The sequence below is a fragment of the Eptesicus fuscus genome, chromosome 1 (genome assembly GCF_027574615.1).
Source record: "Eptesicus fuscus isolate TK198812 chromosome 1, DD_ASM_mEF_20220401, whole genome shotgun sequence".
Lineage (NCBI taxonomy): Eukaryota > Metazoa > Chordata > Mammalia > Chiroptera > Vespertilionidae > Eptesicus > Eptesicus fuscus.
In genome coordinates, this window is record NC_072473.1 from 109,355,396 (window position 1) to 109,372,450 (window position 17,055).

A 17,055-nucleotide genomic window follows, 5' to 3' on the forward strand; every position below is an offset into this window, starting at 1 on the left:
AACACCCTTTTTTAACCCTCTCCCAGAAACTCTGATTTATGCTGCTTTTGGAGCCATGGAACCAGACTCTCCTCCCAGCTACAGCAAGATAATAGCTGCTGGCTACAGCTGGGAATTCTCAAATTCATTTAAACTGGAGACTAAGAATGAAAGGTGAAGAAAAGTTCTTCTGGGCCTGCTGTGCTAGGTAGACTTCCTCTGAGGTCCAGAGAGAAAAATGTGGCCCAACGATGTTATATAAATGTTTCCAACTGGGCCTGAAAGCATAAAACCATGAATTGTAGAAAGTGCACACTTGCTCAATCAGCACATCCTTTTGTGTTTCTAGACTGATTGTTTCTCTTTGTCTTTTCTTGCTAAAGAGTAAGGATGAGTCATTGGCCTGACTTCTAACAGGAGAAAGGTATACAGTATATAATGAAACAAACAGATTTTATACCTTGACTCCACATCTCTGCTAAAGGAATGGGATTTTAGTCAGTAAAATTGCATGTCACTGTAGAGGCAGAGTGGCCAACTTCCCATGGTGTTCCTGTGAGCTTTCTTGACTAAAAGCCTATTCCTCCACACCTTTTCCAGCACCTGAAATTCCACTGTTAGAGTCATCACTTGTGAGCTGGAAGGCTAGAAAATGTTTGAGAGGCACTTATAAAAATTGAAACCTTTGAGTAGCTAGAAGGAGTAGAAGCTTTTAAGCAAAAGGCATATTTCACAGAATCCCAGGGCCAGTTTGCCTATGAGCTAGCCCAAATCCTAGTCATTCAGTCATTCACATACCACCCCAAAAGTTTTTCTATGTCCTCATATTCCTAGTACTATTTAATATTTTTCTTTAAGCCAGCTCACGTTTTATTGAAATAAATTTATCACAGCATTTGGCTTTATCCTGACGGAATCATGGGTTGGATGCTCTCTCTCTCTCTCTCTCTCTCTCTCTCTCTATCTATATATATATATATATATATATATATATATATACATATATATATATATTTTTCCTAATTCATGTGAAAATGTATTTATTAAAACAAAACTAAAAGACGTCACTGGCCCACATACTTTGGAAGCACTGACCTGGTTCATACAAAGTGTATTAGATATAAAAAGATATATTAAAAATAAGTTGCAATCCCCTTTTTCAAGGTACTCAGTACCCAGTAGTGAAAACAACTGTTGCCTTTGTAGTTAGTCGCATGAACTCTGGAAGATCATGAATTTATGGGAGGTCATGTCTTCCTCTGTGGGGTCATGAAATTCAATCAATGCTTGCCTTCCAATCTGCCCTTTGGTCACAGGGCTCCACAGGTGGAACATATCAAACTCACCAGCCAAATTATGACTCTTAATTGGTGTTTCTTTTAAAGTGGATATGTCATTTGTCAAATGTTCAATGCAGGAGCAGGCCTAGCCCCAGGCAAAATTATGAAGTAGGAGAAGAATGCCAGATACATAGGCAGCACTCAAATGTTTGTTGAAAAAAGAATGAATGAGCCCTCCGTCCTTTACTCCTTCTCTCCCATCCCCCCACATCCACTAGGTCACTAGGCCCTTTTAATTCTATCTCCTAAACATTGCTGGTAGTATTTTCCCCTTCCAAATCTCTGGCACAGCTTTTCTCATTTCTTGTCTGGATTATTTTCACAGTCTCTTAACCAGCTTTTAATTTTCTTCCTTCCCCAAGCCATTCACCACAATGTTGCTGGAGAGATCTTTTAATAAGGCAAATATGATCATGTCACTCCTCTACTTAAAATGTCCCTAAGTGGTTCCCTAGGCTCCTTCCCGTGACTTTAAAACTCTGCATCATCTGGCACTTGCTTACCTCTGCTGCTTTGGATGTTCTAAATCTCCAACCTGAATCCTTCTACCTTCCAACTAGGCCATACCAGGCTCTCTCCTCTCAGTCTTTGTTCATGCTGCTTCTTTTTCCTTGGCACCCTTCTTCCCATCTTCTTTTCTCACCTCAACTCCTGCTGGACTTTCAAGCCTGAATTTAGGACACCATCTCTTCTGGAAAGCTTTCTCAGATCTTGTCTCTTGCCCCTTTAGAACTCTGCCTTTACCTCTAGGTTAGCACTTACCGCATGCTGTGTTAACATTTTTCTGTTTGCTTGTCTTTCCCATTAGACTTGTAGCTCTTTGAAGTCAGGTACCATAGGTTAATCTTTGTATCCCCATTGTCTATTTGTGTCCCACAGTATCTGGTACATAGTGCAAGTTCAAATATTTGCTATTGAACAAATGAATGAACAAATGAGCTCCTCAGTGACCTTCCCCTTCCTTTGCCTTTTTTTCTCAGACCACATCTCTGCTAAATGACCTCATCTCCCCTGACCTAGCACTTCCTGGAGAATTCCTGCTGTGGAGGCTCTCCCTTTTCTTTACTTATTAAAACCTATGCTCACCTAGATCAGAAACAACACAATCATATGATAAACGAATTCACACTGAGGTGTTAAGTCATTTCATTATACAAATACTGAGTTTCTACTTATGTGCTAAGGGGTGTGTGTGTGTGTGTGTGTGTGTGTGTGTGTGTGTGTGTGTGTGACAAAAAAAAGAATACACGGGTTAAAGATCCCTACTTAGGAGCATATAAGTAATGGCTAAATGCATTCCTCCTGTGAGAAGTATTTGCTTTTTAAAGAACTGGATTTCTAATGGTGAAATTTCAGCAGCAGACATGGAGAGTTGGGTGTAGGAGACATTTCAGCCTTCTATTTCACGTTCGAAACAAGCTAGCTGTGGCTCACTGAATTTGCTGTGTAAATGATTTTCTAATGAGTTGGGCTGGCTTTAAGCCCCAGGTTGTTTTGCTGTCACCAGTTATCCTTTACCTCATGAAGGATCACCTGGGACTGTCTTGCAGGAGACAGATTCTTTTAACATTCTGGGATCAGATGCTTTCTCCGACTTTGTGTGGTTTTATTGAATCAAACCTAGTAAGCCTCACAGGCTTTCAGACTAACCCGCCAACGAGCCCCAGTTGCCATGGTTTGTGACTATTTGTAGGTCGGGTTTGTGAACCCAGCCGTAGCTGCGATGGGAAAACCTTTCGAGGGAAGCTCCTTGGAGATCAGGAAGAGGATGTGGATTTTGTGCTGAGGAAGAAGACTTGTGTGGCTCTGGTGGCCAGACACAAGCTGGACCAGGCTGGGAAAGAGACCTGTGGCAAAGTAGAGAGGGGCACTTAAACCAGGAAGGATGGAGATATTGCAAAAATCCGAAAGAGAAAAGCCCTCCCAGCGGCAGGCCCCTGAGCGGCGGAAGGAGGAGTAAGGCTGGGGAACTTCTCCCAGAGCCAGTCAGAGGGGACGGCTGCAGGGAAGCCAATCAGCACGCCGGAGCCCGCAGCCCCTCTGCAGTAGTTGTGCCAGAACGCCCTGTGTGGAAAGGCGGCGAAGGGGGTGCGGGGCCTGGCGGCCAGGAGCTATCTCACGCGCTCAGAGCCCGCATCTCGTGCAGCCCCAGTGGATCCTGGCGCCGCGGGGCTCAAACGGTCCCCGCAGCCTGGCGCCCCACACCCACAGGATCGCCATCGCCCCTTGGCCGCACAGTTGGCCTCGCTCCGCCCCGCCTCGCCTGGTCCCTCCTCGCCCCGCCCCTCCTCGGCTGGCTCCGCCCCGCCTGTGCAGCCGAGCGTTCCCGCCCTCGCTCAGTGCTCAGGTAGCTGCGAGGAAACTTTTGCAGCGGCTGGGTAACGGCACGTCTCCCGCTCCTCCAGGCGCTGCTAGGCTTGCTGCTTCTGGGACTGCTCTCGTCCCCGCCGCCACTCTCCCGCGCTCCCCTCGCTCCCCGCCCAGCAGGATGGCAGGGACCGTGCGCACCGCGTGCTTCGTGGTGGCGATGCTGCTCAACTTGGACATCCCGGGACAGGCGCAACCTCCACCCCCGCCACCGGACGCCACCTGTCACCAGGTTCGCTCCTTTTTCCAGAGACTGCAGCCTGGACTCAAGTGGGTGCCTGAAACCCCCGTACCAGGTGAGGAGGAGTCCCTGAAGCTTTCCCCGCGCCCAGCATAGAGCCCGGGGGCGCGTGGTGGCAGTAACCCGAGTGCTCTAACCCTGTGAGGCCGTGGTCGTGAGCACCCAGGGGCACGGGGGTGCTCGTTGTGCCCGAGGCAGACCAGGTCTCCCGAGGAAGGAAGAAGAGTGTGTGTGGACCGTGGCTGCATTCCCTGTACTCGCTCTGCTGTCAGGGAAAGTGCTAGTGGGGAGGATCGGCGGTGGTGGCCTGTTCCGGAGCGCCCATTTTTTTGGGAGGGCGGGAAGGTGGGAGCTGGCTCCCAGGGCCTCTGGGAACGGGTGCCTCATATCCAAACCGGTGCCTTGTGAATTTGACACGCTTGCTCGCACGTACGTGCCAAAATTTCAGCCAAAGCTGGACCAAGGCTCCGGCCATTCTGTCCCCAACTTGCCCCCGGCCCTCCTTCCCGCAGCTTGGGTTCCCGAGCTCGTGGGCCCAAGTGCAGACAAAGTTGAGGTCAGGTCTCCAAATCTGCAGTGGTAGGTAAAGACACACCGAAGGAAACTTTTAAGAGTGAGGGTCTCCTAAATGACAAGGACTGAGCCTTTTCTTCAAAACAGTGTCCCTTCCCTAGTTTGGCAAAATCGCTTCATAAATGGTGCTGCTGGCCCAGGGAGCAGGAGTCCAAAGATGATATAACTCCTCCCCCTCTCAAATTCATCAGCCTTTTTGACAGGCTGGACCCTGAAGGAAAGATGATTTTAAGTGGAGGAAAGTTCCTGAATGCCTGCCTTTTGTTCTACACTATCAGATCTCATTGTAAGGGCATATTTTATCCTTAGCTGAGGGCTGCCTCTGTCAACAGATGAATATTAATGGCCTTGTGTGATTGACTGTCCCACGGTCAATCCTAAAAGCCTACCTTAGAATATCATCAGAACAAGTTGCTACACTGACAGTGAGGGCAAGAAGAGTCGGTTTCAAACAGGTTAATTTAGCAGAGGTTCGCTCTGAAGAAAAGGCGGGTAGATTCACAAACCTTAAGACGTTTGTGGCCTCCTGGGTCACTTCTCAAACCATGCATCTAGGGAAGCGTGGATCCCGTGCTTCTGAGGGATCCGGGAACCATCCTCGCCCAAACTAGGCTCTTGGCTCTCAACAAGTCTGAGAGGCGGGTCTGATGGTTGGACCAAGTTGTGAGTGTGATGCGCGCCCTGTGGGCGCTGCCAGCCGGCGTTCACTAGCAGGAGGTTACCTAGGCAGCCAGCACGCCCTCGGCGCCCTCGGCCTTTTCTTTAGGTGGATAAAAAGCCGAGCGAGCATGCTGTTTAGTTGCAAAGGTAATTGGTCACCCTTTTTGGTGACTGAAATGCATTTGTGCAAAAGTTAAATAGTGCTTTTCAGGACTTCCCTCTAAGGAAGGGTAGAACTACCTCTTCCACTGTTGAGTGTTAATAGCATACCACGTGGGCGTGTGCAGGAGCTGTAAGGGGCAACCTATGAATCAGTTCCACAGAGCTGAAACAACAGGCGAATCTCTCTCCCCCTCAAAGTGCTATGGTGTTAGAATGCTAAAGCCAGAGAACATGCTTTTAGTCATAATATAAAAATTGGTCTTCACAAGATGAGTCCCCACAATATGGGTGATTTGAATTGAGGGAGTAAAGGTTGTGCTTAAAAGAAGAAAACGGCCAGAGGGAATGCAGATACTGATTGAGCAACCCCCTCTACACACACTCAGGCTTTCGCTCCTCCCCCCTTCCCCTCCCCCAGCTCTCTGGCTGCCTGCCTCTTTGCAGCATCTGTATAAAAGTATTGGGAGGGCCCACACACTGTGTGTATGAGGTTTGGCCTGCACCCACCTCCTTCCCAGCTCCCTTACACTGATCCTAAGGATGGCCATGCTATAGAGAACAACAGGGATTGGTAAATTTATTATTTCCCACTAGTATTTCTCAAACCCCATAGGAAAAATCACTTTCCAAGGGTTTTTGCATATAAACCCTATTTCACTTCCATTTAACATATGCAGTGTTGAGTACCTTCTACATGGCAGGCACTGTTCTGACTTGCCTTGGAGCAAAGCCAAAATTCAAATATGGTGATATCCATACAGATACCATATATCCTGGATTTACTGGGGCAGTGCATATTTCCAGTACTTTGTTCTGGCATAAGACCATGTGTTCTGAATTTTAGTTGAGCAAATATCATCACTGTAGGTATGGAAGACATGGTGAAAATCCTAATGTCCATGTGTGGAAAGAGCTCATCAGTATTTCAGAACAGAGACAATAATGGCAGACTAAATAGAATGGCAAGGGTATAATTTCAAAGTGAATAAATGTGTAATTTGCTGCTGTTGATTACTGGTTGGAAATTGAAAGAGAGCTGCAAATTATTTGAGTTAGAACCATCATGATGGCCACTTTTCACCCCCCCCCATCTATATTTTAAGCTACGTTTAGTTTACTGGCTCCACTGTTTTAACTGTATTAAAGCTTTCTTTGTCCCAGATAAAATGAGATTGGGTAACAGTAAGGAGAAATTCTCAAGAATGTCCTGTCTCACTTAGGAGAAGCATTTGGAATTGAGTGCTAACTTTGGCCATTAGCAGAATTGGGTTAGAGTGGATAAGGTACATTTCTTATGCTAATATGGATGAAACTAAATGGCATTTGAAATTAGCCAGCCTAAAAAATGAATCACTGGTGCTGAAGGACTACACTAGACTTCCACAAAACTGCTCTAAAGCCTTACAATCTCATGTTCCCATTTCTTTTAGAGTGTTCAAAGGCACAGGACAGTGATTCTAATAGTATGTCCCTGAAATCCATAGATCTTTTCATACCCCAGTCTCTTTTTTTAAGGATTTGTAACTTGGAAAGCACCACAGATGGAAACCAGGCACACAGAGTTAGCATTTGGCAGAAAAATCCATATAACTGACTTTCAGTGCAGCTCTTTTGCCCTTATTTAATTTAGAAAAATTCAGAAAAAAAGCCAATGAGCTCATAAGTCTAGATGTTTATTTTGTTTTGCTTAACCTACCCACAGGCGCAATCAAGAATGGATACAATTTTAGACAAGGAAAGTGAGTTAGTAATCAGACAATGATGTTTCCAATTGTCTCAAGGGAATGTTACAGAAGTCTGAAAAAAATTCCTCTAAACAAAAATCAAGTGTAATTCACTTTATGAATGCCATACACCACTTTTGTAGGGGGATGATGGTGAAGGGGAAGGATGAGAATGAGAAAATCAAACAAACTGTGGAAGTGTTGCAAGTCCCTAAAGATTGAGGAATCTTGCCTTAGAGGGCCTTGAAAAGTGCAAGAACCATTGCAGAAGGCCAAATGCCCGTATGGGTAAAAGGCAGCCTTTAATAGCCAAATAGACTTGGAGTTTCTCAAAACAGATGAAACAACATAAAGATAAAAATCGGCGTTTTTGAAACAAAGAGGACGTTTGGTATTTGTTGTTGTTTTTTAAAGTGTCAGAACTAGCAACTGTATCTGGGTTGCCAGCTGTAGCTCCCCAATTAGTTTGAAGCAGTTAGTGGTCCTGATGTCCGGGAGAGAAAGTGAGGTGTGGGAGGTTTTTTCCTCCTCTGAGATTGCACTAAACATTTGGGTGAGCAGGTGATTTGTTAAAACTTTGAAAGAATTGTATTATTGTTTGTTAACTTGAAACAGTTTAGAGAATTTTTTCAAATGTTGTCTGAATAGATTTATTATATTAATCCTGATGATTGGTGCCTAGATGTGCTTAGAGGGGCGCCTCAATCTGATTGAAAAGATGGCTGATGATCTGTGGAGCACCTTGGCCTAAAAGGACACTAAGACTGCCTGTTCCTTGGCAGGCTATGTGTTAGGTGCTGGGGGTATCAGAGGGGTTAGAAACAGTCTCTTTTGTCAAGGCGCTCACACTCTAGTGGGGGAGCATACAAGTAAACAGGCTCTCAGGAAACTTGTAGGATTAAATAGGGTGAAAAGGGCTAGAAAATACCTCCAGGAAATTGGCTGAAATGGTCACAATAGCCAGCCCGGGGAAGGGAAAAGAACTGAAGAGATGAAGAGGGAGATAGGGAGGAATCTCTTAATAGGACCGCCATCTTAAAAAGTTTTCTTAATTCTTGGAGGAAATTCCGTTTGCAAGCATTAGAAAGAACAGGCATAAGAAGGTTTTGATGGGTGCAGATGCCAAGGATAGTGTCAGTTTTGCAATTCTTTTTCCCTTATGGGCTGATAGGTTGTATCCAGTATTTTGATGTAATATTTTTTAGCATTCTGTTACTTCCATCTTTAGAGTTGTAATGTTGGTTGTTCATTGTAGCCTAGAAAAAGGCTGCTTATTATCAACCTGAGGGGAAAGAGTCCTGGATTTGTCTGCTATAAGACAAGACAGAAAAATAAGTTTTCTCCTTAAATGGCAGCTATCAATGACCCTGCCAACTTTAGAGTTTGATGCATATACAAAAACATGGGTCTTAAGGGGTATCTAATTGCTCATTTCCAAGAAAATTGAAGATAATCACTTGTAACTTGTGCACACGATACATCATTTGGAAAGAATTTCGCTGGGGATCATATTGCTCAACTGAAAAGTTCTGGCATGCTGAATTTGTACATTTTTGTGAATGCTTCCTTTTACTCTGATCTCTAGCTTTTTTCTGCATATGGTTGTTTGTATGTTTTAGATTATAAGCTTCTTAAAGGGAAAGCACTGCTTTTGATGCAGTGTTGAATACAATGTTAAGAGTACCATAGAGCATTTAGTAAATAATTGACAATAATATAATTTCTAGATTATTATGTATTCTCTATGAACTCTCAAATACTTTCTTAAGCTACATGTCACCTTACTTATTTTAAAAGCGTATGTACATATTTTTTGTAGCATATTATTGGGGTATGTGGACAAACTTTTTGGACAACCTCTATTTTGACTAGAGAAAGATTCAGGCTTACTTTCATTAGCTGGCAACTCTTACTATCAGACAGGGCTTATTAATATTCAGTACCCAAAGAACAAATTGAAATTAGCAATGTTGTTATGTCTGGCTTAGTATCATTAAAGAGCAACAATTATTATAGAACATAAATTATAAGACATCTCTTAAATTAAACTCTCTGATTTAATGTCAGCTAGACCTTTCTCGCAAATGTTGACATTACCATATTTGGGAATTGAGCTATAACACAAGCCCAGACCTGTTGAAGTACCTCACAGATTTCTGTAGCTTGGGATCAGAATTTGTGTATAAGTTCAAATCAAGAGATCATACCAGGAGCAAACACCTATTCAGCCCTAGCCAAGTTTGTAAATGGGTTTGATTTTTTTTGGTAATCTAAGGTCTAATGGAAAGTGTGGGCAGAATAATCCCCCACTCATCTGCCTATATTTAGCAAATAGTATAGTTTGAAACAGGATCTGCTAGCACTCCATTAAGAAATGAGCATCAGAAAATAGAATCCAAGTCATGGGCCCCAGCCTTGCTTTAGAGACAGCAATGGGAATTTACTTTCTGAGATGTAATGACAGGGAGAATGCAATTCAGAAAGCAAGGTGAAGATAGGCATATCAGCAAAGAAAATATGTGTTCTGAAATACTATGTGTGTGTGTGAAATGCTCATTTGGACGTGATAGTCTCGCTTGAATACCTTGTTGAATACACAAGCAAAGATTTAGTTCTGTTCTTCAAATTAGACCAATTAAAGATCAATTATCCAAGTGAAAATGATTAGAAATACCTGTCGGCCATTTTTAAACAAAAAATGAATCCAGATTGATTAACAAAGAAGGCATTTTCGCTTTTGAGTCTGTATGTAGCTGAATAAAGCCTTGAAAATTTGTATTTTTCCTTAGGAATAAAAGAGAGTCAATGTTAAGATCAAAATGCATGGCTAGTGTTCCAAACAGTTAATTACTGATAGTAGCTAAAATTGAATTTATATACTAGATTAGTAAATCAACCCAGCTCTTTGACGTATACTTAATAGGTTTATATTGATAAATAATTGATAAGAAGGGAGATAAAATACAAGTGAAAGTGGCAATACGAAGGGACAAGGATGGTAAAGCCATTATAAAAGAAACCTCCACACATTGTATTCCATCCACCTGAAAGTTGAAAGATGTACATTTCTCAGTGATGATTTTGAGAATATTCTGTATTTTTCAAAATTTCTATCCATAATGAAGTGTTTATTTCTTATACACCCAGAATAAGGCAAACTTTTAGAGTAGAATTTTAATTGGGCTTTTTGAGTCTACCTTCTGAAAATGTGTTTTTTACTGGAAAATTATAAATTCTGATTATGACATCTTCAAGGTACATGGTCATAATATTCATATTAGACTGTGATCTCCTTGAGGTTAAGGGTTGTATCTTATCTTTGTATCCCTAGTGCCTATGACAGTGCATGGTATAATTAATAGGTACTCAATGAATATTTATGGACTAAATGAATAAATGGAGTTAGAATAATATTATGAGCATAACAATTCCATAAACCAAACTTGATTTATTACTTATATACTAAGGTATCTAAAAGAGTGACTACTTTTTTTTTCAGGTCAGAAATCCTTTTATGGTCTATAGATACCTGATAAAGAAATTTGGTTTAGTTCATTTGGCTACACTATAACTCCCTAGAAAAAGTAGACTAGCTAGATTTTACAAGAAGTGAGTAGTTTAAAGGTAAATTAAATAACTCCACACAAACATAAATGCATATATTTATCTTCAATTTATTTAGGTTTGTGAAAATGATGCAACTTGGTGTGAGTTACAGAAACATATACTGAATGTATGTAAGTTTTTCCTCAGTGTTTGGTGTTTCTTACCTATAACATCAAACTTCATAAATGTACATTTCAAAGGACATAACCTAAAGTGGATTTTCAGCCATGGAAATTTTATTGGAGTAGGATAAAGGGCTTCTTGAGAATTTTCTTAATTTCTGTATGCATTAGGGCAAACTTTTAAAGTCAGCTGAGAAAACTCAATTACTTGCCTAGAAATGACCTATTAGGATTTCTTTCAGCTAAAGGTCCAAGTAGGAAAGAGGGTAGAAAAGAAAGGGATGATGTTCATTTGAAAATCATATAAAAATTCTGTTGGATAGTTTCCTCCTTAGTTATGGTTCTGCTCCCTTTCTCACACACTCTGCATACTGGTAGTTATAGTATGTATTGTGGAATCCTATGAATCTCCATTGCTGCTTGTAAAGTTTTGGTTTGGATTATTGAAGCTGAGGGAAATCTGGTGAAGAGAGGAAGTGTTAGAGTGATGGGCACAAGAAGGATATTAAAAGCCTTCACTCTGCTATATATCAGAAAGTTAACTGGCACATAACAGATCTAAGGGACTGGAAAATATTTAAATATGGAAATTTACATGTGTGCGGAGATAATACAGAGACATCTCCCAATTGCATTTTTCCCCAGAAATACTTTATCTGTATTTTTCTTACTTAATATCCATGTTTTTTAAGTATATAGCTTATTCATAGCCTCTGTCAGACACTATGCTTGTTGAATGCAGAAGCCATGTTTGATTGGATCCTCTAGATTGGTGAGTAGAATAGCTTGTACAGCGTTATTAATAAAGTTTGGAATGAATGTAAGAATAAACAGGTAAAGACATAGTCTAGGAATTGACCACTGTCGAACAAGATCCTACAATGGCATATACCTAGAGAATGACATTCTCTGAATGCATCATTGTCTAAGTTGATCTTCAGCAGAGACTGAGGAAGGAGTGGTAGAGTGAAAGCTTCTTTATTCTCTTGCACCCTGGGAGCCTTGTTGCCCCTCTGCCAAAACTGAAATTTGAGGAGGATATGTCAAGTAGACTGACATTTTTAGCTTCAGCTTTATGTAAATGTGGTGTTTGAATATGTTTTATATATTTATGTTGATAGATTATATATGTATGAATGTATATTTCTATTATTTTGATAACAATGAATAATTATGTGCTATTTAAACTGTTTGAAAGTTGTTAAACTTTTACTCTAAGCAGTGGGTGGTCTTTCACAATCATACCTTACATTTGTGTCCTGAAAGCCTTGCTTTCATATATCTTAGTTACAAACAATGTAGCCACTCATAAAGTATCTGCAGGTTCTGGATTCCACCAACTTTCTTGGTTGGTTCCAACACACACACACACACACACACACACACACACACACACACACACTCCCACCACATACAGTCATTCATATACACATATAATATTTCTACATCTGTACACCCTTCATAATCTAGAGAATAAGCCTAACTTACACTTAGAAGAGCTAGGAGATACAGCTTTTCAGAGCTCAAATAAACAATTTTCAGTTAGATTGGTCCCAAATTGTTTCAGAGCTAATTGTCATTGCTATCATAGAGTTACTGCACATTTATCAAGTTCCATCATTTCCCTAAGTACAGAGATGTGATCTTCATTAAAGTAGTGATGGTCAATTCATATTGTAAATTTGGCTCATTTTAGAAAACTACTTCTAGCCCTGGCTGCAATTCATGTTGAGCTCCATAGAAATGAGAATGTGACCCTAGAGGCCCTTTCCAGGTTATGTTTCATGGACTGATTGTATTAGGGACTACATTTAACTATTTTGGAAAACATGGGAAGTCTCAGAAAAGGAACCTACTAATAGTGAACTTTAAATGCTGTCTCTACATAAATATTTAAAAGTTTTTTATTCATTTTTTACTTCAACCAACATTTATTGAGCACTGATTCTATGCCAGGTATAGAGTTAGGAGCTGATGAATAAGATAAAATCACTGCCTAAGGAGGGAGCTAAATAAGGAAAAACATGGATGTCAAGGCAGTAATATGAGAGCTGCCATAGAGCTAGGCACCCTGTGGGGGTTCTGAGAGCTGTTGAGCTATAGAGGAGAGGTACCTAGTTCCCTTAAGCACATTCATAATTTGCCTAGGTATGTGCAAATGTACAAAGCTAAGAGATAAAATGACATCTTTGTTGGACTGGAATAATTTGGATTGGTTGGAGCACAGATGTGGGGAAATGGAGGAAATATGAACTAGAGAAATAGGTATCCAGGGATGATGAGGATCCATGAAAATATTTAAAGAAGAGAAAATGTTAATCAGTATAGAGGATGACTGGAGAGAGTGGTAGTAGCGGGTTTTAATAATGCAGTTGAAAAGGTGGGGCAATAAATAGGAGAATAAAATACTAATTTGAGAGAATAACTTGGTGACTGGATATGAGGATAGAAGGGAGAGTCTAGAGCTTCTAGTTTTTCTGGATGGTGAGACTATGGCACATAATAAGTGCCCAGTATGCATTTGTTGAAAAAATGAATAGATATAAGATGAACCTATTTTTAAAATGTGTTATTGGGTTTTTTTTTTTAGAAAGAGAGGAAGGTAGAGGGAGAGAAGGAGGAAGGGAGAAGAGAGAAATCTGTACAAGAGAGAAATGTTGATCGGTAGCCTCCCACAAGCATCCCGACCAGGGATCCAGCCTGCAATCTGGGCATGTGCCCTGATCGGGAATAGAATAGGTGACCTTTCAGTGCATGGGATGATGCTTAGCCAATAAAGCCACACTGGCCAGGGCTAGAGGAACCTATTTTTAAGGGTTGAAATAATCAGTTTGATTTTGGACAGGTTGAGTGGTTCCTTTGATCATTGAGGCAGAAAGTTGCTAGGTAGTTGACGTTGCGTTTTGGATCACAGAATAGAGAAATCAGGACTGTAGATACATACTTGTACATTATCAGCATCTAGATGGTAATTGAAACTCTGGGAATAGATGAGATAACTGGGAAAGAGTGTATATATTCTTCTAGAGTTCAGGAGAAGCATAGTTGGGATTCACCAGCATATAGGCTCAAGTTGTAAGTCATGGGTGTGGATGATGTTTTCCAGGGTTTTGTATGTGACATGTCTTAAGATGTATTTTGCCAACATCTGGTGATTAAAAAAACTGCCAACAACTTCAAGAATTCTCTTGATTAAGAGAAAGTATGAGTATATGTTGTCACGGTCCAAGACTTTGCAAATAAGATAATATATTACCACACACACACACACGTGGTGGGGGAGAAACTTCTATGTAGAGAAATACATTTGGATCAAGGGATCAGATTTTTATGATTTTTGATAGCAGTAATTAATAATTACGTGTTATTTAAACTGTTTGAAAATTGTTGTTACTCTTAGCAGTGGGTGGTCTTTCACAATCATACTTAGATTTGTGTTGTGAAAACCTTGCTTTCACATATCTAACATACGAACTATGCAGCCACACATAAAGTTTCTGCAAGTTCTGAGTTCCACCAACTTGCCTGATTCCAACATGGAGGTGCTCTTTCCCTCCCCTTGCAGAGCACTCTCTCACTTTGGAGAATGAAAGCAGCAACAGTGTGTAGCTTTTGGAGCTCTGGTCTCTATTCTGCTTCAGACTGGGCCCTGCGGGCTAGTCTCTGAAACATGTGATTCCAAACAAATACTAGAAATACTTGTGTAATTGGGCTGATCTTTTCTTAAATGTCTATGGAGATGTATGATTTTTTTTTTTTTTGGTAAGTGTGAGGAGAGGTTTGCATAATTTTATGTTTCTCTGGCATGAATGGTTTCTTTAATTTCATTGCTGTTTATTTAAGAGGTTACCTTCACCAAAGTTTATAATTTCATTCAACGTAAGCTTAAAACTCTTTGTTCTCCAATGTATTTTTGGAAGTCCCTTTTAGGTTTATGGGATTGTTTGGAAGGGCCAAAAAGAAGATCATAGAAACTACCATTTATGGAGTGTCTACTATGTGCAAGTTGCTTTATATTAAATCTCTCATTTAATCTACCTAGCAAACCTGAAAGGTAGGTGGTGTTATCTCCATTTTGGGGCATGGGGTGGCCTGGGCGAGGGGCCTGTGGTGGTTTGCAGGCTGGCCATGCCCCCCCGGTGACCCAAGCGGAGGCCCTGGTATCTGGGATTTATTTATCTTATATAATTGAAAGTTTGTAGCCTTGAGCGGAGTCAAGCCTCCTGCTTGCGCTATGGACGCAGCCATTTTTGTTGGGATTTATTTATCTTCTATAATTGAAAGTTTATGGCCTTGAGCGGAGGCCTAGGACTGCCAGGGCAGGCGGAAAGCTTGGCTTCCTCCATTGCCAGGTGCAACTCAAGCCTTCTGCTCTCTCCAGCTCCTTGGCTGCCACCATTTTTGTTGAGATTTATTTATCTTCTATAATTGAAACTTTGTAGCCTTAAGTGGAGGCCAAGGCAGGCCAGAGCAGGCGGAAAGCTTGGCTTCCTCCATTGCTGGGGGCAACCCAAGCCTCCTGCTCTCTCTGTGGCCACAGCCATCTTGGTTGGGTTGATTTGCCTACTTGCTCCTGATTGGCCAGTGGGTGTGGCTTGTGGTGTAGTGGAGGTACAGTCAATTTACATATTACTCTTTTATTAGATAGGATGTTCTTCTTCTCACTAGAGCCTTGCTCCTTAAAATGTGGCCCCTGGACCATAGCATTAGCATCACCAGAGATATTGTAAGAAATGCAGAATCTCAGGCCCCATCACAGACCTATTAGAATTGGTACTTTTAAACAAGATCCCAGGTGATTTGTGTGCATGTTAAAGTTTGAGAAGGGCTACTTTCAAGTGTAAACTCCTTGTGGGTAAGAACCTTGCAGCACTAAAGAGAGAGTCTAGCATATAACAAATCAATGTTGTTTTGATTTCTCACATTTGTGCTATTCTTCAGCTATTCATTCACTGATGTGGCCTTATAGACCTATACAGAAGAAATGTATGAGATAGTGAGGGAGGAAGGGATAGTGTAAGAGGAAGAAGAGAGACTCAGAGAGTTGGGGAGGGGGATAGAATTAGAGAATTAAGGGGAATAAGAATGTGAGAATGAATGGGCTAGAGAGAGCCTACAAGATATCTGGTGGATGGCTAATAATTTCGTGACTAGTTTGGAAAAAAGACTTTGTTTCCCCAGATGGGTAGAAATTCTAGATTGGTCCTTGGCTTAATTTAATGTGGCCAGAGGTAAATACCTTCTGAGATCATTTTGTTCTTACCCTAGGAACCTAGTGGGTTTCCCATGTTCTCTTTTGCTGGTATTCTGGAGTATATCTTCTCTGGCCATCTTTGGAAGTCACAGTGGAAATTTGGAGAGTTAAAGAGCCATGGAAGAACTGTGCTTAGTGTTTGAAATAGTTCTTTCTGCTTTCAGAAACAGATTTTCTTCTTTCTTTTTAAACTTAAAAGTTTATTTCTTAAATAAAGGTTTATTCCCCGCCCCCATGGAATTCTGGAGGGTTTATATGTTTTAATTTATAAAACCCAAGTCATTTCTTGCCTTTGTAACTTCAGTGCTGTGGGTCAATTTACTAATATTGCTTAAAGGTTCTTTTCGCCCTCCAAAGCTGTCAGATTGCCTTTTCTTTGTTCTTTGAGAAGAGAGTAAGGTTGCTTCATTCACAAAGCATGAAGGTGATGTTGGAACCAGCACTTGTTCAATCATTCAGAGTCTTCCCCCACCCCCACCTCAACAATATCCACCTTTTCTTCAAGTTATGTCTTAGTGACAATGAAATGTCATATCAAATAACAAATCTGGATAGAATTCCCAAAAAGCTCAACAACATTTCATAGAATAGTGACAAGAAGTAGCCCAAGTTGCTCTGACAGCCACAGTGCAGGGGAACAGTGGATGTTCTGTGTACACTCATCAAGCCCTTCTGGGGCTCAGTATACGTTCAAAGCTACTGAAGGTCCTCCCTTCATGGTCTGTTGGACTGCTCTCCACATCTTCCCTTTTCGCCTTCATTCTTTCCTCCCCCCTCACACCCTTCCTCAACTGGTTATAATTTATAACAGAAGGTGTTTTATGGTTTGCTATATTTATTGAATGGTTTTATGTTTCTTGTTCTCTAAAAAAATAGATGAGTGGAATGTTTTATATTTTCCTCTGTATTTTAGTTGTGTTTCCCTTTTCTATAGCTCCTGATTTCCTTCTCTCTCTCTTCCTCCACCTTCCTCTGCCTCCTTCATATTTGCCTGTCCTCAGTGATTCTAGAGAGAAAACAAGCTTTC

At 41.3% G+C, this 17,055-nt stretch overlaps 1 protein-coding gene across 1 annotated transcript in view; it reads left to right on the plus strand.

The window, feature by feature from the left end:
* The first annotated feature begins 3,580 nt into the window (after positions 1 to 3,580).
* Positions 3,581 to 17,055, plus strand: part of GPC3 (glypican 3) — a 518,803-nt gene continuing 505,328 nt past the window's right edge. The window contains exon 1 of the mRNA XM_008156949.3: positions 3,581 to 3,982. Within this exon, the coding sequence (XP_008155171.1) occupies positions 3,808 to 3,982 (175 nt within the window). The 5' untranslated portion in view covers positions 3,581 to 3,807. The remainder of the gene's footprint in view (positions 3,983 to 17,055) is intronic.